The sequence below is a fragment of the Anser brachyrhynchus genome (genome assembly GCF_964034855.1).
Source record: "Anser brachyrhynchus genome assembly, chromosome: 5".
Classification (NCBI taxonomy): domain Eukaryota; kingdom Metazoa; phylum Chordata; class Aves; order Anseriformes; family Anatidae; genus Anser; species Anser brachyrhynchus.
Genome location: NC_137699.1, coordinates 63,564,044 through 63,576,809, shown reverse-complemented (window position 1 = coordinate 63,576,809; position 12,766 = coordinate 63,564,044). Strand labels below are relative to the sequence as shown.

General features: G+C 54.8%; 1 protein-coding gene across 4 annotated transcripts in view; it reads left to right on the top strand.

Annotated features, from left to right (window-relative positions):
- Positions 1-572: 572 nt before the first annotated feature.
- The window catches only part of ATL1 (atlastin GTPase 1), a 31,124-nt gene continuing 18,930 nt past the window's right edge, over positions 573-12,766 (top strand). The window contains exon 1 of one of the 4 annotated variants that reach the window (XM_080592696.1): positions 573-1,367. Coding sequence is in view for 3 of the 4 variants with exons in the window: in XM_080592693.1 (XP_080448819.1) it covers positions 2,135-2,168 (34 nt within the window). In the remaining variant the exon portion in view is untranslated. Of the gene's footprint in view, positions 1,368-1,866; positions 2,169-12,766 lie in introns of those variants that run through there. The other 3 variants (XM_080592693.1, XM_080592695.1, XM_080592694.1) reach the window with 3 other exon arrangements.

Below are 12,766 nucleotides of genomic sequence, written 5' to 3'. Positions count from 1 at the left end.
CTGCCCCGGGTGGGGAAATACGGCAGGAACACCGACGTTCACCCGGCACAGCACAGGACCAAACCTCTGTCCCTCCTTCCCTCTGATGCCACATGCGTTAATGGAAAGAGAAAGGGAAAAAAGGCCCGTAAATGGGGCAATACAAGCTTGACCTGAGCTGCAGTTCTCAGAGGGAATGAGGAAAACAGGGCCTGAGCCCATCTTGGTTTAATCAGACTTTCAAATTAACAGATCTCCTTTTCCATCCTCCTTTTTTTTTTTTTTTTTTTCTTCCTCTCCATTTCCCAGCTGCTTTTCTTTTAATCTCCCGTTTCAACCTATTTGAACTCCGGCTGTCTCCAGTGTAAGAAATCCCCCTTGCAATGCTGCCCGCTTCTTGTCTGCTTCAAAGAGAGAATGAAAACGCACACGGGACTTTATTCTGTGTATATTTATAAATACATGTACATGCATATTAACAATAACCCCCATTTTAATTCTTTATTATATTTATGTATTATATTTTCGCTATGTTTATAAGAATATCTATTTTACAGGGGTTATTTATAAAAGTTGTCAGGGAGCTCCTGCAAAGGCAGCGAGTGGCTGGGCAGCCCGCAGGCTGCGGGCAGGAGGATTCAGCTGCCGGCCACGTGAGCCAGCACTTCAGCGAGACGAAATTACATGTTTCCCTCCAACGCTATAAACACGGAGAGGAAGCCAACAGGGGGGCAGTCGCTGGGTGCTCGAGAGGGCACTTACGAATTAAGTATCAGCATACCAATGGGAGCGCGACGAAACGTGACTTTGGCACCTACGAGCCGCCCGGAACATGACATCGTTTTTGTCTGTTTTCCCTGCTTTCACAAAGAACAGATCCCAACGGTTCCTGTGCACCCAACGGGGCTGAGCAGCCATCTGGGCTTTCCCCGACCACCGCAGGCCAGCGTGCAGCATCGAGCGGTGCTCTCCCAGCATCTCCCCTTGCAGACAGTCTGGGGCTCAGTTCCCTCCTCACCCTTCCAGACTTCTGCCTGGACGACCCTCCTTAGACCACTGCATTTCCAGGTGGTTGTGCCTCGAGTGCTGCACCGCGCTCCTTCCAAAGGGCAGCTCAGAGCTGTGACGTGCGGATCAATCAGCAGCTTGTTGGCAAGCAGAAGTGCGGGCAAACATCAGCACAGGCCGTAAGCTGCGGGCGAGGGCCGGTTGGGGCACGGCCGGGGCTGGTGCTGCTGCTCCCCTGCCCAAGTTTCACGCCTGGGCGTTCCCTTGCACTCGGGCTGAGTCACGGTCTCGCGTGACAGAGCAGTGAATCAACCCCAGACACAAGGGAAACCCTGGCATTACGATCCCAAATACGGCTGCTTGCTGATATGGGGAAACTGGTGCGTGTTATCAGTTGTGCTGCAGCTAAATCCTGGTGAGCCCAAGCCGGGCACCTCTTGTGCTGCGTCCGTAGGTGTACGGTGTACCTCCGGGGGATGCTGGGTGGGGAGCAGGACCCCGGGTGCCACCCCCACCCCAGGGCAGGATCAGTCCAGTGATTTCTTCACCCCAGTGTGCACAAGGGATGAGGAGGGCAGGACGCCTGCCCGGTGCGTGCACGGGAAGCGTGCATGCGTGAGCCCAGGCGTGCACGGGCGCGGGGTGTTCGTGTCGCATGTGCACCCCCAGGCCTGCGGGGTACCCCCAGCAGGGCTTAATCCCCCGGCGAGGGGCGTGCAGGCGTGACCCCCAGCCCCCCCGGGGGGTGCCCTGCTGGGGGTCACACCCTGCCCTCACCCCTCACCCCGCCGCCCCACCGGGGGGGGGCTGGGTGCCGGGGGACGATCCCGGTACCGCGGGCACGGAGCCCCCGCAAGCCGCGGGCGCCCGGTGGGGGGTGCGCGGCGCCCGGGGACGAGCTGGCTCCCGGCTGCGGGTGCCCTGTGGGACCCCGTTCCTTGCCGTGCCGTGCCGTGCCGTGCCGAGCCGTGCCGTAGCGGCGGGCGGGGATGCTGCCGGTGCCCCCGCCCGCCCCCCGCCCCCGCGGCAGCCTCGCCAGACGCAGCGCGGCTCGGAGCGCGCACGGAGCCTCCCGCAGCCGCCGCCGCCTCCTCCTCCTCCTCCTCCTCCTCCTCCTCCTCCCGGGCAGCCCCGGGCAGCCCCCGCCATGGCCCGGAACCGCAGGGAGAGGAGCGGCTGGGGTAGGCGGCGGGGCCGGCACGGCACGGCACGGCACGGGAGGGGAGGGGAGGGGGCGGCCGAACAATGCCCGGGGCCGGCATGGGACGGGGCGGACCCGGGGGCTGCGGGAGGGAGGGCGGGGGGAGGCCGCTCCGGGGGGGTCCGGGGGGACGGGGACGGGGAAGGAGGCAGGGAGGGAGGCAGGGAGGGAGGCAGGGAGGCCGCCGAGGCCTGTCCCCGGCCGCCACCGCCCTCGGCCTGCGCGGGGGGGGCTGCTGCTGTTAGTGCTGCTGGTACTGCTGCTGCTGCTGCTGCTGCTGTTAGTGCTGCTGGTACTGCTGCTGCTGCTGTTACTGCTGTTACTGCTGTTACTGCTGCTGCTGCTGTTACTGCTGTTACTGCTGGTACTGCTGCTGCTGCTCCTCCTGGCCGCCCCCGCTGGCCCCCTTCAGCCCCGGCCTCGCTGGCACGATGGGGACAAGGCAGCAGCCCCCACCCTGCGGGCAGGGGTCCCGCACGCCCAGCCCCTCTGGCTCTGCACATACAGGGGTTTTCCTCCTGCTTGAGGCGCTGCCGGAGGATCGGGCCCTCCAGAGGGGGCCATTTTCAGAGCGCCCCTTCCCGCCCGCAGAGCGGGCACCGCCACAGGGAGGAGGAAGCCTCGCTTCCCTCAGGGCCTCCCTTCTCCTCCAACCCGCCATCCTACGGGCAGGTCTGGGGAAAAAAATAGCGCCCGCCAGCCGTGGGCAGCCAAAGCTGGTCCCACAGGTGGGCTGTGCAGGGCACCAAGGGGGCTCCGAACCTTCTGCCCACGGCCAGGGCCACAGCCCAGCCTTCTTTGTTCGCCCTTCGGTGGTGCACCGCTGTACCGGCTTCTGCTGATGCATTGTCGGCTTTGTGGAAAAACCAGCTTTAATACGGCGATTTGCCGTCATTTAAGGCTGCTGAGGTGTGATTTGTCATCCCCCGAGTTGTGTGCCGTGCGAACCGAGCCATCGGCGCTCGGGGTGCCCTGTCTCTTCAGGCGGAGCAGGTGAGCTGAGCCGTGGTGTTTAGATACACAAATTACATTCTAATTTGTATATAGATGACTGTAGTGTTTCCCACGGTAATGATTAGCAGTTCAGGGACGTGTTTGCAGAAGAGTTCAGATAACGGAGCCTGCGTTTTAAGCAGTCGGAGCATGCGATGTTCTCTTTGCAGGAGAGCGGGAGAAAATAAGCAACGTTCATTTGATAAAGGCCGTTTGTGGCTGTGACACTACGAGAAGGCTCTTAGGCCTTGGATAAACTGCAGAGGAAACTTCTCGTGAATATTTTGACGTTCTCAGCTTTGTCTCGCAGAACTGTCAGTCCCGTTTTTGTGCGGGTCGAGTATTGCACGCACGTACGCGCGCTTGAGCTTCCCCTTCTCGTCTTGATAGCGTGAGAAGAAAATGCAAACGATGTCAGACCAGATTTCAAGGAAGAAAAACATCATCTCGGGAGGTACAGCCTCGACCTAGCAGAATTAGGCACATACCTCGGTGTGAGCCTACTGCTAAGCCATGCTGGAGTGAAATGCGATCTGCCGCCGATTCGCTAAACTCTCGCTTAGCTTCTCGGTAAGCTTCGCAAGAACCTGGCACCACCTGCGAATCTAAGCGGATCTCCGCGGGGTTTGCCTTCCACCCACGGAGCCAAATCGTACCCACAGAGGTTTAGGTATTCCTAGAATGATTCCCAGCGCTTTGCCAGGCCGGTTGATGTTATTACAGGTAATAAATTAGAGAGCAAAATGCCTGCATTTAGTAATACAGCAAAAGCCCCCTTTAACGAAGCGTGCATTTATACACAGCACCTCGTTGCCCTGAAGGATGTGTTTATGCCCGCTGGGTGCTGACATCAGCCCGCGGGGAAACTTCAGGGCTCCATTTCTTAGCCTGCCTGCTGAAGGAGGAGTCTGAGCCTCTCACCATCCGGGCTCTCCAGCTATGGCAGCAAGTCCTCGGTGTGCTCTAAAAATGTGCTTATGGGTCATTAAAAATACTATGCTATTTTGAAACGGATCAAACTTTGTCCTAGTTACTTTCCGGTTAGCCAGGCCTGAAAGGAGACGACTGCTTAGTGCAATCCTTCGCCTTTGTTTCATAAAAATAATTTGCTTTTTTAAAGATCACAGAGCGAATTAGGGTGAGCGGTCGCATAGCACCCAGAAGAAACTGCCTCCAGTCAGCTCTCAAAGCTGGGTTGCTGCCACACGCATACTTCCCCGCGAGCTCGCGCAGGGGCACGTAATGCACCAAGCGCAGGATTTAGCCCTGGGCAGAAGGTCAGCGTAAGGCTGTGCATCACTTAGGGCTCCGTTACTGAGCGTGCTAAGCGGTGCCGAGACCTCACAACTGCTGCTAGTTGTGGGATGAGCGGCTGAGGGAGCTGGATATGAAAAAAAAACACCACGTGGAATTGTGCATCAGAGGAAGGGATCCTGCTTTTACCTGAATAAGGACTGCTAGTCTGAATCCTCATGGGTGCAGTCAAGTCCGGCCAGCTTGGTGAAGGCTCGTAGTAGCTTCCACTGACGTGTTTTTGTTTTTTTTTCTTCTGAAATTCTTTGTGCTTTTCAGTTGCAGGTGCTCAGCAGCCTGCTCCCCTTGTTGTGGCAAAGCCGTTAGAGATCTCTGCTCCCCGTCACTCGTTTACACAGCTCAGATGAGAACAAACTGCTTGAAATTTCTCATTTCCCATCACGGCCCATGCTGTAATCAGAGTGACCCACTCATCAAGAATTCAGTTTCAAAACCATAAAAGGGAGTACAGAGGTAATACTTGTTGGTCAGGGTTTTCAAGCTGAACTAGAGGCTAGTGAGAGCTCTTAAAGGAGCCTGATGGTCGGGAAGTGCTGAGCAACTATTTTGGGAGAAGGGACTCTTCCAAACCAGGCCAGACAGATCAGCGATGCCGCGCTTTCTGCATGGACAGCAAGGGGTTCAGCTGGAAAGAAAAGGACGATTTTTGTGTTGGTTGGTGTTAAGTAACAGTGCTAACAGCCCTTCTGGTTGTCATTTTGTTTCTGACCTTTTCTGGTGGAACATCTGATTCCCCTTACAGGCATTTCTTTGTCGCTCTCAATGCTGGGAACCTCCTGAAAAGCGAAAGCTGAGGTTTTTCGGACAGGTGTGCCTTTGCACAAAAAAATAGATATGAGAAGATTCACAACAGCATTGCTAGCTTGTAAATGAGAAGGAAAAATGAAGTTCTGGGACTTGCAAGAAGAAACGAGGCCCAACACGTGGTGGTTGGTCTTCATGCCCTTGCCTTTGACGCAGCAGCATTGTGTAATAAATCAAAACAGCGGGATCTGTTTCATTCAAAGGTTAGCAGGAGCAAGAGCAGCCTGCCTTTCCCCTTCTGGGGAGGAAGCAGGATGCCCTGGGCCTGTTTTGCAGCGGTGAGCGGTGCCCTCGGCGTGCTCCAGGCTGTGACCGTGCCGTGAGAAGCGCTGGCGGCAGCTGCCTGCCTGCTCAGTGGAAGGGGAGGCAGCCCGTGGGGCTGTGGCTTGCTGTATTTTCACTGCTAAACACACAGGTGAGGAGCACACACAAGCATTGCTTAGGGCCTAGGTGACGTTCCTAGGCACCAGGCCTTGTATTAACTTCTCTGCTCTGTCCTGCCTGCGAGGCGCGGGGTGTCCAGTGGGTCACCTCCAAAGCCACCTCGCTCTGGAGCCACCCCAGCTCCTTGGGTCCTGGAGAAACGCTCACATTTACGACTGGGTGAAGGGCAGTTAAGTGTTAGAGCAATGAAGGAACTGAACGCACATTTCCCAAATGGGGTGGAGGCTCACTGACCTCTGCCAAGCCTGTAAAATATGTTTAAAGCCCTCTGTATACATTAACATAGTGACCTTTCATGCTATATCCTGGGATCTTGTGGCACATTGACCAAACTTTGTTTTCAGGCAATGGTAACGACAAAAGGGTTAAAACTGATCAGAAATGACTCAATGAAATACTGGTGGTGGAGGGAGGCTGGTTGCTGACAAACCAAGTGAATTAAGGACCACGCAGGAAACGCATTATGGGTGCAAAGCAAGACTTTGGGAGACGTATTCGTGCAAGGTGTGTTTCAGTCATCGTGTCACATGTGTGTCTGGCTAGACTTAAATGTGGGTGAGCGAACGGTCCCGGAATTTCTGTCTCAGAAATAAACGATGGCCTTTCTGTAGTGTTCCCTTACGATAGTGTTTTGACAGAGATGGGATAAGGTTCCCTCTGAGAGTTGCCCACCTGGGCTTTGAGTCAGCCAGTCCTGGCACGTAGACTGGCGTGGACATAACCACAGGGCTGTCTGGCGTGACCTCAAACTTCCTGAACGACCTCTAGAAGGGAATCTGTTTGATCTGCTTTCTTCCCGAGGTAGTTGGTGTGCCCGTCTCTGAAGCATGCTAATTACAGACTCAGCCCTGGGAATTCCGCCACGATAGGCATTGCTGTTGTCTCAGGGCTGGCTAAGGCACTGAAATTTAATGAGAGAGGTAATAGGTGTTGGTTTCACTTCGTATTTTGGCATTTGAGCTGCCCCCGTTTGTAACAGACGGTTTGGTGGCCAGTAATCAGCCGAGCCCTTGCTTCTCCCAGCAGCCTTCCATGCGGGGAGTTCCTAAACCACTGGCATTATCAGCGCGCTCACTCATCTCCTCATTCCGCCTGCCAGAGCAAAAAGGAGCCGAGCTGCTCGTGCTGCAGTCGAGGCTGCTGCGCTGCCAGCTGGATGACTCAGGGCCGGTGGCAAGAAGGTGCACTCGGCATCTTGCCCGGCAGCTCCCTCCTGCGAGCACCCTGGGCGCGGAGAAGCTCGCTGGGGGCACGGCAGGGTGCTGATGGCCCCGAGCGGAGGTAACGCCACCGTGCGCCCGGCTTCCGAAGGGATAGGCTGGGATCGCGAAGTGAGCACAGGCTGCTACCGAGTGGGGCTTTTTACCTGCCACGTGCTGTTGACCAGGGACGGGGCCGGTTTTTTGCATCGCCTGGTTGGTGATGCTCGCTGAGAGCGCTGCCATCTGCCCATCTCTGAGGGCTGTGTCGCTTACCCGGCGTTTCCACAGGAAGCCAGAGCCTGCCTTGCGCCTGGGTTCAAGACAGAGCAGTGACCGCCTCTGTACGCCCCGTCAGGGACACAATTCCTGCGTGGACATGGGGAAAGCACCAGCCCTGGGGGCGAGGCCGGGGCCCCAGGCGTGCTGTGCCGCTGTCCTCTGGCTGCCTGGGGGTCTTACAGGGTCTTAGGGGCCATGGGGGCAGCCGTGCCCTGGACATGTATGAGTAGCGTAGGAAGGGGAGGTGAACATCTGTGTATTTTTAAACCCAGCCCTGGAGGCTTTCCGACCTGCTGGCTCGGCACCTGCTGGGAACTGAGAGCGGCAAGCTGGCAGAGCTGATGGATGGAAGGGAGGGCTCTGCCCAGCCGGGCGGCCCCGCTTTGTCCTCTCGAAGCCACCATCTCCCAGGGGCAGCGCTGTCTAGACACCTTATGGCAGCCCCGCGCCCAGGGAATTTGCTCGCTCATAGCTGCCCGGGCAGTTTCAGCACGTCGGGATGAAGCTGTGCCCTTCTGCGCTCAGTGAGGAGTGTTTTTCTTCCCCTACCCTGCCGTTGCGCAGGATCGATACAGGTTATTGCTCTGCAACATCTCCTCTGCCTTGGCTGTCCAGTATGTGCTTTGTGTCAGTTTACTTCTCATTTTTCCTTATTGGCGTGATAAAATAGAGAGTTCTGCACAAGCCTCTCTCGGAGGGAAGGAGAGGGTCTCTGGCATGTGCTCAAAGCGGCGCTGCCTTTTCCAGCTTCCTCCGACCTTTGCTCGTGATCTTTGGCTGGTTGGCAGGCAGTGGACTTATTTCAGCATCAGCGGAGAGAGTAGGACCTGTGGCATGGCAGCGCAGAATGGGATAAGTGCAAGGGATACCGTAGCTCGGAGAGAGATGTCTTTCTCTGCCGGAGCTGTTTGCACAGGGCTGATAAGCCTCCTGGCAGCTGAAGCCCTCTGTGCAAAGGGATCCTGCCTGGCCGCGGTCTGCTCAGCGCTCGGCTCGTGGTAATGTTAGTGGCACTGTGATACGTTTGTAAGGCAAACAGCTGGGGTGGAAACAGCTTCAGAAGGGATCCACACAGCTATCGCTGCTGATCGAATTAATCCCGAGAGGGCTGCTGATAAGCAACCTAACCCAGCCAGTACAGGGATGTTTCATTCCAGAGGAAGAACAACAAGTTGAAACATTCAGCCTCTATTTTGTCTCCTTGGTCATTTCTGTTTTTTTCATGCAGTGAAGAAACTGGGTTCAAAGACCCTCAGAATAGCAGCTCCGCATTGTGTCTGTGTATTTCAGCAGGGGAATCAGGACCCAGGCTGCAGCCCTGGCATCTCACAGGCTGTGCATACGTAGATAAGGTTCCCGGGCGCCCCAGGAGCACAAGAGCAGGGCTGGCAAGTCGGCTTTCTCGAGGTCGGTTAGGCAGCCCGTGTTTGCACAGATGATGCCCTGGGTTGTGGGTTAGTCTCTGGAATGAAATGTATTTATTGCGCAAACTGATTTAGGAAAAAAGATGACTTTATTAACGGGTCTCTGGAAAGCGGTCAGCATTTCTGTGACCTGTTCGTCCATAGCTAAGGAAGAACGGGCTTAAGTACTCACCAAAGTATGCTGCGTGATCAGTGACATGTAATTTATCTAATCTGTTCTTCTATGGGAGCTTAAATACATTAAATCATACATTAAATACATTAAATGTCTGACCTTACATGGGCAAAATGTGAAGTATGCTGTTTTAGTTTATTGAACTTTATTTAATTTTAACCAAAAAGAATTCCTACAGCAATTGCAAAGTGCTTTATTTTTTCCCGTGGATCCTCACAGAGTGAGCATTCCTGTGTTAAGGAACTGCCTGCAGGAGCAGGGCCATTTTCTTGCTGCTGTCTGACAACACAATAAGCACGAATGCAAATTCCAGTCTCCTCCACCTTTCCACTGCAAATCACCATATGGAAAAGAGACGTGGATTCCACCCCGCTTCAGAGTCATGGAAACGAGCTGTTATGAAATGGGAAAAAGGAACTGTATCCTGGCAATTTCTGAATGAGCAGCTTGAGAATTGACGTAATTGCAAGGCGCCGAGAGAGAGCCGACAGAAAGGAGGAGTCGAGTTGGAAAACGAGTTAAAAAAAAAGAGCGTGTTTAGGAAAGCTTAGGCCTCCTTCCTTTCCCTTTTGGCCAGATGATGTTTTGCCATTGCCAGGTACAACTTCCTTCAAAGCAGATAACTAATTTATGCTGGAAAGAACAATTAAAATAATTGATTTCCAGTAATGTGCCGCCAGCTTGTAAAAAAATCTCTGGCTCTCCAGTACAGCAGATAATCTAATAACCAGGACACGGAAGTTTCATCACATGGAAATAAATATGAAAGATAGAGTTTTGTTTGCAGACGGCCTACATGACAGAAACAGAGATAATAAGGCTGAAATCAGCTCAGAGACCTGTTTAATATAGTGCCTTTTCTCCCGATGTCTCTAATGAACTGGAAAATCAGCATGTCCTGTTCATAATACTCTGTGTTTTGCCCCCGTGTTGTGCAAACGGCCAGCTCAGGTGACAGAGGCAGAGATGTCCTCTAGCAGACCACGGCCGCTTTGGACGGCTGCCTCTGTCCGGAGACACTCTCCCCAAAGCTGTCAACACCTGGTGAAGAATAACAAGGTGCTCCTCATGGTTTCTGGTGTTTTGAAGGGGCAGCACAACCTCTTTGAGCTGGTTACTGTTGGCGATGGCAGTGGGGACGACCACTCGCTAGATCCCTTTTCCACCCCATTCTGCATGCGAGGAGCTGCTGCAGCACTGTGGAAATGCTCGGCTAGTCTGCTCCTGACATCACCCAGTGGTCTAATTCTCGCATGAGACTGGTGGGAATCAGTAAAAACTCTTCTGTGGAGATTTCCACTAACCCCTGGAACAGAGCGCTGGTCTCCGCTCTTTCTGGCAGTTGAATCAGAGGGAGAGGACGACCCAGGAGGCCTCATCCAGCAGCAGCAGGGGGAATTTCGGCACCAAGCGTCCCTTCTGCTAGCAGGACGGGAGGGATGAGCGAGGCTCTCCCCGGGCTCTCATCAGCATGCTCGGATGTGCAGCAAGGCCAGGGCCGAGCTGGGGATGTCCTCGCTGCCTTGCCTCTGCGTAAGGCCCTGGGGCAGCAGCTTTTGTGCCCATCTGGGTGCCCGGCTGTGTGGCCCCGAGGTGGGTCTGGGGAGGTGGTACAGCTCTGCCACCTGCACGCCGATGGCTTTGCCTCTGCTGATGGCTACAGTCAGAAATGTTTAGATTTAATTCCATTTACGGATTTTTTCCTGCCTCCGCCATGAGTCACATCCTACAAGGATCTCTCCGCTGTCCTTTTTATGCAGCTGTAAAAAGAAAAAAGAAATTGGACTCGGTTAGCGTAGCGGGGTGTTGGGAAACACCACGGGAGAGAGGTATTTCCGATCGTAGGCTTTATATGGCACTTGCAGCATGGCAGTCCTTAAAATGAGCACACAAGCCTGTGGCCGTTTGGCACCTGTCCATGCTTACGTGCTGGGGAGATCTTAATGCTGGAGGTGGTGTTTGGTGTGTGCAGCAAGAGGACTGAGCGCGCTCGGGGCCTTCATTTTTCAGGTGGCTCGGTGATGTCTGCCTGGTTCTGGGCATTGGAAATAGGAAGGTCTTTTTCCTGGAGACCTCTCAGCAGCGGCGTGGGCCAGGGGCTGGTGTTCGAAGGGAGTTTGGTGCTGCTGGAGTCTGGTGGAGAATCTAGCTTTTCAGAGCATTCGGGACTTTTGTTTTGCTAAGGAAAGTCCAGGCATCGGGAAGAAAAGATCTTTGTCTTTCAACTGTGAGCAAAGAAAGCTTGCAGTATATGTCTGAGAAGCACCAGATATCCCCTAGCAACAAGGCTTAATGATCCTGATATTTCAGGATCATAGGAAATCAGAACCGCGTACAAAAGCGCCGTTGTTATTTAAAAGAAGAAGTTGCTGCTGGAGGCTTCTTTATAAAGAGGCCTGGAACGGGCAAACCCCATTCCTTGTGGTATTTATAGTTCGTCTTTTAGCATGTGCACGCATCGTCCCTGTGCTTTGAAACAGCTGGGACTGGCTGAAAACTGGGCCCCTGAGGTCAGGGTCTGAAACAGAGACTTCAGGCTCCTGTGCTCGGAAACTTGCAGCCTGAGCCAGTGACCTGGGGACTTTTTGCAGAAATGAGGGGAAACTTTCCACCGCACGCTCCCTTCCCCGCTGGCGAGGAGATTTTACGTGGCCGTAGGTGAGCTGAGCAGCGTGATTAATCACCTTCGGCTTTCCTTTCCTGTGCTGGGAAGTCGGGGGACAATGAAAGGAAAATTACAGGAGCTGGCCTGCGCTTGCTGAACCGCCGGGCGGCTGTCGGTGAACAAGGCCCAAACCGAGGAGCTGCCATCAGCAGCACCCTCGTCCCGGGGAACCGAGCGGGGATGGCAGTGTCTGGGTGCAGGATGGCAGTAACTGGGTGCTGGGCACCCACGTGTGCCGTCCTAAGGCTGGGGGAAGCGGTCGGTCGGGCAGGTTACAGGAGCAGCGGGTTGCGCTGAGAGCGTCAGTGCGGCCTGCAGATGGAGCAGGCCCCTGCGCTGAGCCGTTGCTACAGAAACGGCGGCCACATAGGACGCATGCAGGCAGTCCGTGATGGATCTGTGAGGTGCTTGCGTGCCTCAGCTCGAGTGCTGCACCCATGTCTGAGGAGCCTCCGGGAAGGGCCTGGTGGGCAGTGTCTGGAGGAGAGCACCGAGAGCAGCCGGGTGCTCAGGCAGCGGTGGCGTAACCCAGCTCAGCGCCACACGGGCTGCCCCCTTGTTGTTGTGGGGGAGAGAATTGGGGAAAAAAAAGGCAAAACTCGTGGGACAGCTTAATAAGACAGAAAAGGAAGGGATGATAATAATAATAGTAATAATAAGAGAACACACAAAACAAGTGATTCACAGCACCATAACCCACCACCCACCACCCGATGCCCAGCCAGACCCCGAGCAGTGGCAGCCCCTAAGCCAAGTCCCCCCGTTTTATGGTTCTGCATGATGCCACGTGGCATGGGGACGTCCCCCTGGCCAGTTGGGGTCAGCTGTCCCGGTTCTGTCCCCTCCCAGCTCCCTGTGCACCCCCAGCTCCTCGCTGGCAGGGCAGCACGAGAAGCCCCAAGTCCCTGACCTAGTGTAAGCACTGCTCTGCAACAGCTGAACCATCGGTGTGCTACCAACGTTATTCTCATCCTGAATCCCAAACACAGCACCACGCCAGACACTGGGAGGAAAATTCCAGTCAAAACCAGGACAACAGTGTAGTCAGCAAGGGATGATCGTCAGGGGCTTGGAGTTCTCCTGCCTAGCAGAGAAAAGGCTAAGGAAGGTGGTCTGGCATTTGTTGAGGCTAATGGAGATGCTAGGACAGTCTTTGTGTACGTAAGATGTTGCAGGTAAGAAGAGAACAATCTGTTCTTCGTGTCAGCTCTTGTAGGAAAAAAAAACTAACAGGAATATTTGTCCAGGAGGATCCCAGCAAGCTCCCTGGCTGCTGGG